The following is a 13,028-nucleotide window of genomic DNA, read 5'->3' as shown; positions in this document are numbered from 1 at the left end:
CAAAGCTTCTTGCACCAGTTACATTTTACACTAGCATGTTTTGCCTATTTCAGCTGCACTTAACTTCAGCGCTCTGACGGTGCTGCACATTTGCATTGCCAAATGGTTATTGAGATTGATATATAATATGTAAATAATGCTGCTGATCCTATTTTTTGTGAGATAATTCTGTAGGCTCACCAGACGCAAACTATACACACAGTGTCATGTGCACACAGCCATGGTGCAACAGTGTTGCAGCTTTTCATTTCATTTTTAAAATTTATTCGCTGCCATGAAACATTTTCTTATTCATTATCCATATTAATCCTCTGTCATTTGCGTCATTCTCCTGAAAAACTAATCTGTTACATTACTACGGTGTTAAATTTAACTTTAAATGCTCTGTGTCTCAAAAAGCACAGCTAATATCCAATTTGTTCTGACAGCATAATGATCTATCATTATATAGCACAGGAAAAGGTCACGCTGACGTCGCTCCGGCACCCTCTGTGTAGGTTTCGATTTTTTGTATATTTCCACTGCAGCTGGCCCTTTAACAAATACCTCTTGGCATTGATGGTTGAAAAAATGTGAATGAAATCCAGCCATTCATAAAAATAGGCCATCACTGCGCTGTGATTGGCCAAGCCGAGCTTCATGTATAAGTCATGGCTCCGGAGAAACCATTGGCTCTTTACTTAACGGACAGATTAATTCCACCAATCAGAGTGCGTCTCTTGCGTGCTGCTCGAGCCTAGGGGAGAATCGACCGGGCCATTAAAGAAAAAAAGCTCAGTCAAGTTTTGCGAGTCGAAGGGGACACATCAGTCTGTCTGTACGCAGGCGAATACAGGATTCTCGACACGCTGTTTCTTATTTCTGGATATTTTATCTTACTGTTTCGAAAAAGGGGACGTATATATATATATAGACAAACAAGGTAGGCTACAATTTTTATTTTGGCAAAAAAAAACTTGCTTTTGCGAATCCCTCGTATGGGTACATGTTTTTCTAATGCTCTTTTTAGACTACGAACGAGCGCAACGCCATCTTAACCATTTTATATCTACTTATATCCGAGTGAAATAGAGTCGCTGTGCGTGTTGTTTTAACCCAGCATGTGTTGGATTTGACCCCTGGTTTATCTGCGTGGATGTTAGCTTTGGCTTATCAGCACGCTCAGGCGACTGTTTGTGATTTTTATGAATGGACTGGCCGCTTTTTTTCCACACGGATCGAGTTTCACACCATTGAGAAAAACAAGGGAGGGCTTGGTGGGTGGGGGAAGGGCGGGTAGGAGGCGGCAGCAGGGGGGTGTCGGGTGAGCGTAGCCCCCCAGTCCCCGGTCAAGGCTGAAGTGCAAAAAGTTTTCCAAAATATGTTTTCTTCTTTTAGGAAAAGGTCTGGAATGCGCCGAATGAGAGTTTAAGTTTTTTTTTCAGTTCTGCTAAAGCTGCTTAAATTTGTCTGGTTTTGGCATGTTTATGTCGCACATCGTATTTCACGTTTCTGAGCACCAGCCTTGTGCCAAAACCGACTGCGGTATGCCGCTGTACTTAACGATGGTAATAAACGCTGTATGTATTAATTTCGACACAGCGCGCTTACTATAAAGACAAAGAAATATTCAAGTATACTGTCTGAATAAAAATATTTGAAACGCCTGCTTCGTGCGTACAACTAAATTCTCACTTCGTCTAACAAATCAGTGTGAATGCGGAGGCAAAATGGAGAAAACAAATGCGCCAACTTAGCTTAAAGTTGAACAAAAGTCCCACGTGACATGCTGTACAGTGAGTTCTAATGTTAAAGGTACTATTTGTGCTGGGCGCCTGTAATTATTGCCCAGCAGCTATCCTTTTATTCGTCATCCATTAACGGGAGATAAGAGGAGTGAGTCATGTCTGTGTGCCGAGGGAGAACAGAGGGCAGCGCTCCTGCCCAGTGTTATTGTTTAAAGGGAACTAGTGTCACTAACGGGATGATACTGGACGCAGGGGAGCGAGGAGCTCTGCTTCTGCCAATTGGAACACCACCATTGTCACCCAACAATAGCTCCAAGCTTCTGTAAGACACTAATCAGCTCTGTGACTGGCCCATTTTCCTATCTCATTCAGGAAGCTTTGAGATTTAAAGCATGCCACAGACATCTCTCCAAGTCTTTTACTCAAGATCTCCAAGCTGATTATAGTGGAAAGTAGTGCCCACAGATGGTCAATGAGTGTGGCTTATATAACCATGTTACATGTGTTCTTTAATGATTGTGTTTACATTGGGCCTCTGTGGTTCAAAGAGCTGTTTTGTAGTTCAGATAAAGGGCACAAGAATATAGTGCAAGTACACGTATACATTCCTGTGAGATGAAGTCAGAGCTCAGAAATGACAACAAGGTGTACCAGATTGTAAAATTTGACCGTAACAGTCAGTGCTTCTGAGAACAGGGCTATCCGAGCAGGTTTGTGACACATGCTGTTTGTTTTCCAGTGACCCAGAAAGTCGCTCGACGCTGTCGCTTTAAAGCGAATACCTCCCCCTCCCCTTAATTTTGTGAGCCCCCACCTAATCGACGCAGATAACATGGACGGATTCTATGACCAGCAAGTCCCATTTATGGTCCCACCCAGTGTAAGTGGACACACACAGCCTCATCACACTTTCAAACATTATCTCGACATCATGATTGGACCCCACCCCCGCCACACGCACCTGCCCTGATAGTAGATCATCTGCATTGTCCATCGCCTATCTTCTGGTGCTGCGTGACATTTCGCATTTCTTTGTCTCTGTCCTCTCCAACAGCACAAATCCCATTTGGAGGAAGCAGCTCACAGCAGGCCTCTAAACGATAGGAAAAGGAAATTTATTGACACGGAACTCGCCCAGGACACGGAAGGTAACAGCATTGGTGTCGATCAGCATTTCGAGATAGAAGCTACTGTACTTTATGATTAATATCTTTTTTCTTTTTCTTTTTTTAAGAACTCTTCCAAGACCTCAGTCAGCTCCAGGAGATCTGGATCGCAGAAGGTTTGTTCTCCATTTGTTTTTGCTCAGAAACCCTCAATTCTTCTGGTAGAAGTTACATCAGTAGAGTCATGTGTTATGTGCCACTTTGTTTCCAAATAGTTAACAGGATGAAATTGGTAAAGTTATAACATCAAAGATTAACTGTTTCCGAGTTAACCTTCAGAGCAAAGTACGACTTGTGCAAACTGCTGACTCAGACCCTTTTTTCATGGGGCTTTTTTTTTTCATGTTTTTTGGAGAGTAGGACACTTACTGTGTGATGTGTGTATTCTTCTAAAACATGCTACATTTTTCCTGTGCTTTTACAGCCCAGGTGCCTGATGACGAACAGTTTGTCCCAGATTTCCAGTCAGATAACTGTGAGTACCTGATATTTGTTGTTTATCTCTGAGTCCTACTGTTGTCGACAGTCTTGTATTCGTCCTGGCTCTAACTAGTGAGCCTGGGCAAACCTGTGCACAGAGTCCTGCAGCGGTGGCACTTCAGGCTTAAAAACCCAACTGAAACTGCAATGTTTGCGTCTTAAAGATCTGTCTTATTCCTCCTACTGTCTTTTTTCCCCTCTTGCTGGTTCATGTCTCTGTCTTTTGTCAGAACGTCTTCACTAACATCGCTCTTTGTCTTCAAAAACACAGCTCTGGGAAAAAGCTGCTCTCTCCTCCCTCCCTCTCTCCCGCTCCTCCATTTTGAGTTTAATCAGCCGATTGGCATGGGGCATCACATGAGCCAAGCTCCTAATCTGATTTCACACTTTCCCGCACTCAGGCCCTGCTGCTGAAGTGGGCTAGATTCCAGTGGATAGAGCTGCCTGTTACAGTCCTGCTCTCCACAAATCATGTCTTTCAAACTGTCTTCATAGGTCATTTTAAAGCTGCAGAGGACTGAGGCAGTGTATATATGTCCAAGTGGAGTACCCCCTCCAGTTCTCCTATCTCTGAGTTTATGTTTTGGTCCAGCGTGTGGGAGGTGTAGACAGGGTGTGGTTAATGTCTCATTGTCAGGGCTGCCTTTCTCAGTTTTGGCCTCTGTGGTCCACCAGCCTGCAGAGGTGGAGAAAATGGAGGTCGATGCATTGATGAGTTTTCATAGAAGGCTCCATCCAGTGTTGTAAGCGCTGTAAAATGCCGCTGTGACGTAGTCTTTGACCTTGTGCTGTCAGTATGCCGTGTGTGTGTGTGAGAGAGAGAGAGGGGCACTTGTTGTTGTTGCCAGGCTGCAGCTTGTTCTCTCGCACAAGTTCAGCGAAACCAGCCTTTCCAAAGTCGGCAGGACATCACACGGTGAGCCGCTCCTTCGCTTGCTCAAGTTTCAGAGTGCACTCGGGGGAGCTCACGTGCCCATTGTTATCTCCACACAGGTCCATCAGCACGCCGAGTGATTTATTTGGCTTGTGCTCCCCTGTGCCTGGGGATCTAGTTTCTGCCTGGCTATTATGTGGCGCCCCGGAAACGGCGGCCGATCGGCAGAAAGCTGCAGCTAGTGTCTAATGGTTACAGCACAGGAGAATGAAAATCATTCACAGCCATTACATTACAGCTCCACTGATTCATCAGTATGGGTATTGACAGCTGTAATGGGAATCAGACGAGAGGTTTGATAGCTTTTGTGTGTACAGCGCAGTTAGTATCATGCTACCTAGTGATGGTGGATAGATGGTTGTTTTCAGTCAAACGTCATTAGGGCAGATGATAAATAGCTGCTAAGTGGCTCTGTCAGTCGGGGGAATACAGACATTGTCCATGCATCCATTTATCCCTCACTTCCAAATCTGGTTAAGAGAACTGCTGCACTTATGCTTATGGCTTCAATTAGGTCATATCTGGAGTTTATCTAATGCACTCAGTCGTGTTCCTTGTCTCTGTGTCTCCTCCTGTCTAGTGATGTTTCATGGCCCGCCACCAGCCAAGATCAAACGAGAGCTGACTCCTTCCAAAGAGCTTTCTCCTTGTCACCAGGACAGGAGTCCCATGCCCTACGGAGAGAAGTGCCTTTATAGCTACAGGTATGTTGTGTCATTACGTTCCACATCCCTCTCTAAATGAAGGATTTCTAGCCAGTTTTATGTTGACCTCCGTCCCTTCTCTTGATCCCCAGTGCCTGCGACAGGAAGCCCACTCCCGGGTTCAAGCCACTAACTCCCCCCTCCACACCAGTCTCTCCTTGTGGCCCCACCAGCACAGCAGTAACCCACCCACTGAGTGAACAGACCCCCCCTCTGCACTCCCATGTAGCTAACCCAACCCCAGGCGCTCGTCCAGTGCACATCCAGCAGTCTATAACAGCGAGCACAGCCCCTCCCAACGCGCAGGGCCTTCCAGTCAACAACCACAGCCCACCCTTTGCCGTGCCCTGTGCCCCTGTCAGCCAGGATGCCAACAGCTTCACACCTGAGCACAGGTGAGCCTCCACAGATGAACTTTGCTGTTGCATTCTGTGATTTTGATTTATTTATTTTTTGCTTTACTTATTACATCGTCTCTCTACTTCTTCTTCCGTGTGTAGATTCCAGAGGCAGATGTCAGAACCATGTTTACTTTTCCCCCCATCTGAGAGTCAAGGGCGCCCCCAGTTCTTGCCTCAGCCCCCCAGCAGCAGCTCCAACAGCCTGCCACGCGATGGCCGGCCGCCATACCACAGGCAGATGTCAGAGCCATTGGTGGCTGTGCCTCCCCAGGGTTTCAAGCAGGAGCTCGTTGACCCACGATACACAGAGCAGGGTGTCCCCGCCATGGGACCCCCGGGCCCTCCACGTCAGGCAGCTTTCCACCCCATGGCTATCAAACAGGAGCCTAGAGACTTCTGCTTCGATTCCGGTGAGTCAAAGGGCAGCACTTATAAAATATGTGAAGCGCTCATCACCTTTCCTTGTCGAGTTCTCTGGGTACCTTTCTCTGCGCATCATTTGCAAGCTGTGTGAAAGCAGTTGTTCAGGACTGCAAGTAGGGCCAACTGAGAGCGAGGAATGTGCCTGGCCATGTTTGTTCTGGGCATCAGCACATGCTTGTTAGTTTTAGTATGCAGCAGAGGTCTGGACACGGCTACTCATTTTAAACACACAATTATCCTCAAAGCCAGAGTCGTGCCAGTAAAAGTGGCTCTTCTAGCTCAACATTAGCTTCCAAGGGAGGGAGAGAAATAAGTGGGTCACTCAGCCAGGTGCAGAGAACCTTGTCTTCACTGAGCCTACCTGGAAAGGATCTGGGCCAGTGCCCAAAACGGACAGCAAAGTTGGCTCTAAGGGCTTTGAAATTGTCAGCTTGAGGCCAAATGATGCTGCTCCTCTTTAAAAAAGTATCGCTATGAGTGAGGGCACAGAGGCTGCTTGCTCACATGGTTTAATTCAAACAAACCAGAGCGACCCCACGCCCACACAGCCAGCTGTTATCCCTGCTCTGTTGCATAAACATCCCTGTTTCCTGAAATTCGGCAACTCTTTATTTATTTTTTTTATCTTTACCCCGTCACTCACTTTGTATTCCTTTTCTGTGTGCGGGCACATCACTGGCTGGCTGGACTGTGATGTAATGACAAATCCTCTTAGGTTCTTATAGCCTTTAAATACCTACGTCACAGTCCCCTCATATCTCTAGATGGAGGGGACATGTTCATGTTGGGCATATCTACATATAATTTATTCTCTTCTGAGCGTTTGCAAACCATAGAAAGACTCCAGTCTTTTCGAGAGAGGAGACCAACTCTTTCAATTGCCTTCAACATGCTTTAGAGTCGCTTCTATGTCAAGGATAGATTTTCCTCAGATGAGCTGTGTTCCTCCACTAAACAACATACATAAATATGTAAGTGAATATAGTGTCAGATAGTATTTTGCTGGCTTTTGAGCTAAGCTAGCTAGCTGGTACATTGGTATTGAGCAGTTTGTCTCCTTTGGCACATAATGTTTATCCAGGAGAAAGCTAGTTTTATGTATTGAAGCTCATCAGGCCAAACAAGAATTTGATCACATGAATGTCGAGGGAAAGCAGTGGTCAGAAAGGCAAAAGGACATTCAGTGCATGGAGTTATTTTGTTTTTGGGATCAAAATTGAGCTTAGTGCTATTTTCTTCTGAGAAATGTTAGCCAACTCTGGCTTGCCTGTTTGCAAGTAGAAATTAGTGGCTTTCTACAATGGGATAAGTAACTTTTAATATGCCACATTTGGGACTCTCACACAGCAAACTACTGTCTTGAGTGGATAAATTCCGTTAATTAATCCAAACTCTTGAAGTCATCTGGAACCTTAGCTGGTCATGTCCAGATTATTATCAGTTGGCTGATAATAATGGTACTAGCCATTGCATAAATCCCAAGATTTATGCAACTAGCTGGCTATAGTCACATTGCTTGTTAACTCATTCACTGCCATTGACGTCTATAGCCGTCAATTGCAGTGAATGAGTCAATGGGTTTAACTCATTCACTGCCAATGGCTGGCAGTGAATGAGTTAATGTTATGAACAGGAAAATCGCATTTGAGTAGAAATGCTAGTTGACTACGACAGGTACAGGTATCTGGTAGGGGCTGGTTCGTGTCCAGGTCACTTATATTAATACTTGCATGTGCCCGAGTCTCACGGGTGGACGGTGTCATGCATCACTTTTGACTGATGCTAGCTTTCACACGTTGCAAGCACACCTTCAGTTTACTTAAAGATTATGTATGTTATTAATAACAGCAGCTGCAGAGCTCCTTTAAGAAACACTTGTTTAAGATTGATGTCTGGTTTTCTTATCAGCAGACAGGAGACAGAGCAATGGAGGTTGTGGTGTGGATGGTTAGTACACTCTGCAGAGATGCTGAAAACGGAAGGCAGGCTTTGACCCCTCAGGGGGAGGAACTGGCGTAACTTGATTGTCATTGAGATTTAATACAGCCACCATGGTGCTAATCCTATTTAAAGGCTTGGAGGACATGCAGGGGATGTTGAGTGCGGTGCAGTGTGCTCTGATCTGGGCTTTAGCCCACTCAAATGTGTAAGCAGACTATGCATTTTTCTGCACAGCTGTTGGACCTCTAGATGAACATAGGCCATGTGTGAAGTGGAGCGAAAATACAGTAATACATTAATTTAGCCTGGACAAAATTAATGTAACCACAACTCTGCTGAAGTACAGCATCAAAGCCGTGTGTCTTTGTGCACAGTGGCCTGAATATATCCATCAGTTGTTAGGTGGATTTTGATGTTTGATGTGAGAACGAGGGTGCTTCTGGTCTAAATTTAGTCTTGTATTTTCTTTGTCTACAGAAGTGCCTAACTGTCAGTCATCGTTCGGGAGAGCTGGAAGCTTCTACCAAAATAACCATGACAGTAAGTTCAGCTTCTTCTCTGCTTTTGAATCGTTTCACATGTGAAGTTTCTCCTGTGACCCTCACGACTTACTGAGCCACTGAAAGCGCAGCATGAGGTGGAAAGAGCGGTCAGCAGCATTCATGGGGAAGTGAATCGATCAGTCAATCCAGATGCACATGCACAGTACATTTCTAATATCACCAAGGCCTTAGTGCGCTACATCCATACAAGCAGCTCAGTTCTGTTGCTTTGCATTAAGCTTGGATGTCTGGACTGACCATGGTCACTGGCCTTCATATCAGATCAAAAATATACTCACTCTCATCTGCTGGATTTCTTCTTTTCTCTTCTGTTCCAGGCTTCTCCTTTGACAGAGATGCTCAGCTGTACTTTGATGATACATGCGTGGTTCCTGAAAGATTAGAAGGTAAGGAGAAAAACAAAAGCAGTATTATACGCCCTTAAAGCAGTGGGAATTTTCTACACGCTGCCTAATAAACAAGCGCGCTTCACCATCTGGCAGGAATGTCTCACCACACTGTGGCTGTGCTGGAGAACATTACTGATTGAGCCTTTCTCTTTTTTTCCCTCCTGCTTGGTTCCCCTTCGGCCTCTTTCAATTCCATCCTCTCCTGCTCACAGGTAAAGTAAAACAGGAGCCTTCAGTCTATCGTGATGGGCCTCCTTATCAGCGCCGCGGCTCCCTGCAGCTCTGGCAGTTCCTGGTCACCTTACTGGACGACCCAGCCAACGGCCACTTCATAGCCTGGACTGGTCGTGGGATGGAATTCAAGCTCATTGAGCCCGAGGAGGTCAGTCCTCGCCTTTGTGCAGCATTACTAACATCCTTTGTGACGTTTGTAATCTACAGTCTTTATTTGTCTCTTGTCGTCTGTAGGTGGCTCGTCGCTGGGGCATCCAAAAGAACAGACCTGCCATGAACTACGACAAGCTGAGCCGCTCACTGCGTTATTACTATGAGAAGGGCATCATGCAGAAGGTAAAGGCACGTTCAGTTTTTTTTTTCTTCCCTCAGCAGCTGCGTGCTAAATGAGGCTAATATAGTGACGTTGATATTTAAATACAACCATGAGCCATCCTCTGATCTTAACCACTGGTAAATAGGCTCTCGTGTGTGTTTGTTTGATGTTGTCTGACTCAGTTTGAATTAGTGCATTAAAATGAACAGAAATCATTTATATTTTAATTTGAAAAACACAGAATAATGCTGAATTAGTTTTTTAAATCAGGTTACTCAGTAGCGCAGAGGTTTTGTACAAATAAAATGACACGTTTGTAGATCTAAAGCTCTTTATTTGATCTCAGTGTGTTTTGTCTCGTTGCTCAGGTGGCTGGTGAGCGGTACGTGTACAAGTTTGTGTGTGACCCCGAGGCTCTGTTTTCCATGGCCTTCCCCGACAAACAGAGGCCCAGTCTTAAGGCTGACCCAGACAGCCTGCCGGGGCTCGACGATGACACCGTGCCCCTCACTCACTATGACGAAACTGCTCCCTACCTGCTGGACGGCGGGGAGCAGTGTGTGGCAGGCCTGCCCTTTCCAGATGGTTACGGCTACTAAATGAGCAGTGGGGGTTCCCCAACTCACAAACACACATGTACATGCAAACACTCCCAATAAGTCTGTCGGCGCCCAGTCTTTAGAATCCAGAGCTGGAGCTGCAGAGCTACTTGGATCAACATCCTGGCACTCTGCTCCTTCTTGGTTCCCTCTCCTGCTCGCTGGAAAATAGAACTCTGTTGGCTCCTCAGCTGAGAATGAAGGGAGAGGGCGGGAGGGGGCCTGCGAGGCTCCCCTACTTGCACCATCAGAGAACAAGAGAAGAGAGGGTTGTAAAACCAGTGATGGTGAACTGGACTAGGTTACTCAGCAAGATAGGCTGCTGTTGCTGTGGAGACCAAATGAATTGTGGCCACAGGCAGCCAACTTTAGGTGGACTGATAGATCTCCCACCCCTCCTTTTGTAAGAGATTGGAGAAAAAAAAATTGTTACACTTTTGATTTTGTGACAATCTGCTCTTCTTAAAACAATCAGTATAAACATGACGAATCTAATGAGATATTCTAAACTTCTTAATAGTTGCCTTTATGGTCCCCAAGTTATTCATGTCACCACATTTGAACCATGAGATCCGTGAAAGGGCTTTAAATGCATTAAAACTGATTGACAAAACACACAGCATATGTTGAAAACATTTCTGTAGATAGGACAACCTTGTTTGTTTTTGTTTTTGTGCCAGCTGTTTTATGATTCTGTTAAGACTTCAGAGACCCAGAACTCTCAGGTCCTTTCTGAGGCGTTGCTGTATTTCAGGCTAGTCAGTTGGTTGGGCTGCTCTCTCGTGTAAATGTTCTTTAACTGTTCTGCCCGTGTAAGAGATTGTATCCGCTTCCCTTTAAAGACTGCACCCCACAGTAAGAGCCTACGGTCTATACAGTACACTCCTCATGTCCGTTCATCACTGCTGGGTCTGTATTGCTCAAACTTTAGCATAGAACTCCCATCTCCTTTTTTTCTGTTCTTTTTTTAAGCCTAAGAAGTTGTATGATAAATGGTCACATTGCTCATTGTTTTTTGTATTTCTGTCTGGGTGCTTAATGTTTCCTTGGCAGTGTACTAGTTCCTCTGATGCACCAGTATGGCAGGAGCATCAGGATGCTGCATGCAAAAAAAAAAAAAAGAAAGAAAAGAGGTGAAACTTGGACATTTGACACCTCTGCCAATCACAAGCTGTCAGCAGGAGACCTCTGTTTCTCTTTGCATGGTGTAATCTGTTCAAGACTGTGTCCACTAACATATTGCTTTACTGTCATTGGACAAAGAAGATATTTGTGATATTCTCTGCAGTTTTTTGTGTTTATCTGTTTCTGAATGGGGGCAAAGACAAACTTATATAAAGTATATATTTTTGCTATAAGGCTGCGTTTGTTTTGATTTTAATGTATAAGCTGTATAGTTTTGGCTCTAATAGAAATGTACCTTTTTTTTACAAAAACAAAACAAAAAAATCTTTTCTTGTGATGCAACTACTGCAGACTACAACTACTCTTTTTTTTTTTTGTGTTGGGTTGGAGAAAGGCTGAGATATTATCTTGCCTGTAAAATGTATGCGTATAAAGGCCAGAGTACCAGCAAAGGCCAAAGTGAACACGTGTTCTATCACGTAATGCAACTCAGGCACAGGGTTTGTCTGCACTTGTACAGGCTTCAGCTCCCCCCCCCTCACGATGTGTTTCTTACACTGCTGGCTTTCTGATAATCTGTACTGGGTACAATAAACAGTCCTTAATGCTTCACTGCCTGCACTTGTGGTGTGTTTCTTCTTTTTTCCCTTCTCCTTCCATCCACCCACTCCTACTCCTACTTGCAATGAGCCAGTCAGCTGACTGGCTGTGGTGGTCTGGCAGTCACTGCTTGACCTGGCTGATGTGTGAGTCACATGCCTCTCCTGACTCTTTCTGCTGCATTTCTTGGTAAATGATTACTTGCTTAATCCAAATGTGCTTTGAGCAATGAAAAAAGGAGACAAAGATATACATGCATTTTTTTTTTCAATGCTATATTTCAGGTTAAGGCTTTTGAGCATTTTTGGTAATCTGTTATTCAATTTGTTAAATATTTAGTCCATTGAGACCTGTGTACAAAAAACATACAGTACAACTTGAGAATTCAGACAAGTCTGCATGAAGTTTATTTAATCTGCAGTTTAACCTGTGTCCGCATCGCTAGTTTAAACAATTGTCCTGTTTGTGCTAATAAAAATGTATAGGTTCTCATTCGGCACTTAAGTTGAGAATCACCAGTTAACCTAACATCCATGACTCGGGACTGTGGGAGGGAATCAATTGGCTGATTAACATTAACATTGGCTGATTGATTCAACCTAGGACCTGGGGTCCTAGACGGCTGTAGGTCAGGAGGAAGAGCAGGCCATTGATTAATTGTAAGGTTGGATGTTCAGTCGCTGACTGCTCCAGTCTGCATGACAAATATCCTTGGGAAAGATACTAACCCCAAGTTGCTCCATCAGAATCTGGATGTCTGTGAATGTTAGGCAGAGAGCACTTATGAATAGAAAAAAGTGCTTGTGTGAACGGGTAAATGAAGCATGTTGCACTTTGAGTGTTCATTTGGAAACGCACTACAGTATATAAGAATTACTATTAATTTACCGTCTTACTGTGAGCGTAACAGTGTTACACATTTTTTCAAAGTTACAAATACACTGTCTCTAGATTGGCAGTGTGGGATGGTAGTTTCCATCTTTAAGAAGGGGGTTTGGAGGGTGTGCTCCAGCTACAGGGGATCACACTCTTCAGCGTCCCTGAGAGGGTCTATGGCTCATAATTTTTATAGACAGACTTTCTAGGCATAGCCCGGTAGCAGAAATTTTCCACTTTGGTGGCCTCAGATTTCCATCTCTGCTTTTTCCAGATGATGTGGTTCTATAGGGTTCATCAGGTGGTGGCATCCAAATCACACTGGAGTCATTCACAGCGGCGAGGAATGAGAATCAGCACCTCCAAATCTGAGTGTCCACAGCCAGAAAAGCCAGAAAAAGGTGGCAGGTCCACTCTGGGTCAGGGATGAGATCTGGCCCCAAGTGAAGGAGTTTATGCACTTCAGGGTGTTGTTCACAAGTGAGGGGAGAAGGGATTGAGAGATTGACAGACTACAGATTGTTATTCATGCATTCATTTCATCACGATT

General features: G+C 44.7%; 1 protein-coding gene across 2 annotated transcripts; it reads left to right on the top strand.

Annotated features, from left to right (window-relative positions):
• The first annotated feature begins 644 nt into the window (after positions 1 to 644).
• etv5a (ETS variant transcription factor 5a) lies at positions 645 to 11,612 on the top strand. 2 transcript variants are annotated; one of them, XM_085249172.1, is made up of 13 exons: positions 645 to 922; positions 2,467 to 2,607; positions 2,782 to 2,875; positions 2,962 to 3,009; positions 3,318 to 3,368; positions 4,888 to 5,011; positions 5,104 to 5,406; positions 5,512 to 5,822; positions 8,254 to 8,316; positions 8,657 to 8,725; positions 8,941 to 9,110; positions 9,197 to 9,304; positions 9,647 to 11,612. In XM_085249172.1, exons 2-13 carry the CDS (start codon positions 2,560 to 2,562, stop codon positions 9,875 to 9,877), a joined length of 1,620 nt encoding a protein of 539 aa, XP_085105298.1. In that variant the 5' UTR covers positions 645 to 922; positions 2,467 to 2,559; the 3' UTR covers positions 9,878 to 11,612. The 2 variants fall into 2 exon arrangements, with proteins under 2 accessions (XP_085105298.1, XP_085105299.1); XM_085249173.1 differs by having other exon boundaries at positions 675 to 922; positions 9,197 to 9,298.
• Positions 11,613 to 13,028: the final 1,416 nt, after the last annotated feature.

This window comes from Mchenga conophoros, linkage group LG16 (genome assembly GCF_057382185.1).
Source record: "Mchenga conophoros isolate Kocher_MC1m ecotype Shallow Benthic linkage group LG16, M_conophoros_male_GT1.1, whole genome shotgun sequence".
Taxonomy (NCBI): domain Eukaryota; kingdom Metazoa; phylum Chordata; class Actinopteri; order Cichliformes; family Cichlidae; genus Mchenga; species Mchenga conophoros.
This window is presented reverse-complemented; position numbering and strand designations above follow the sequence as displayed.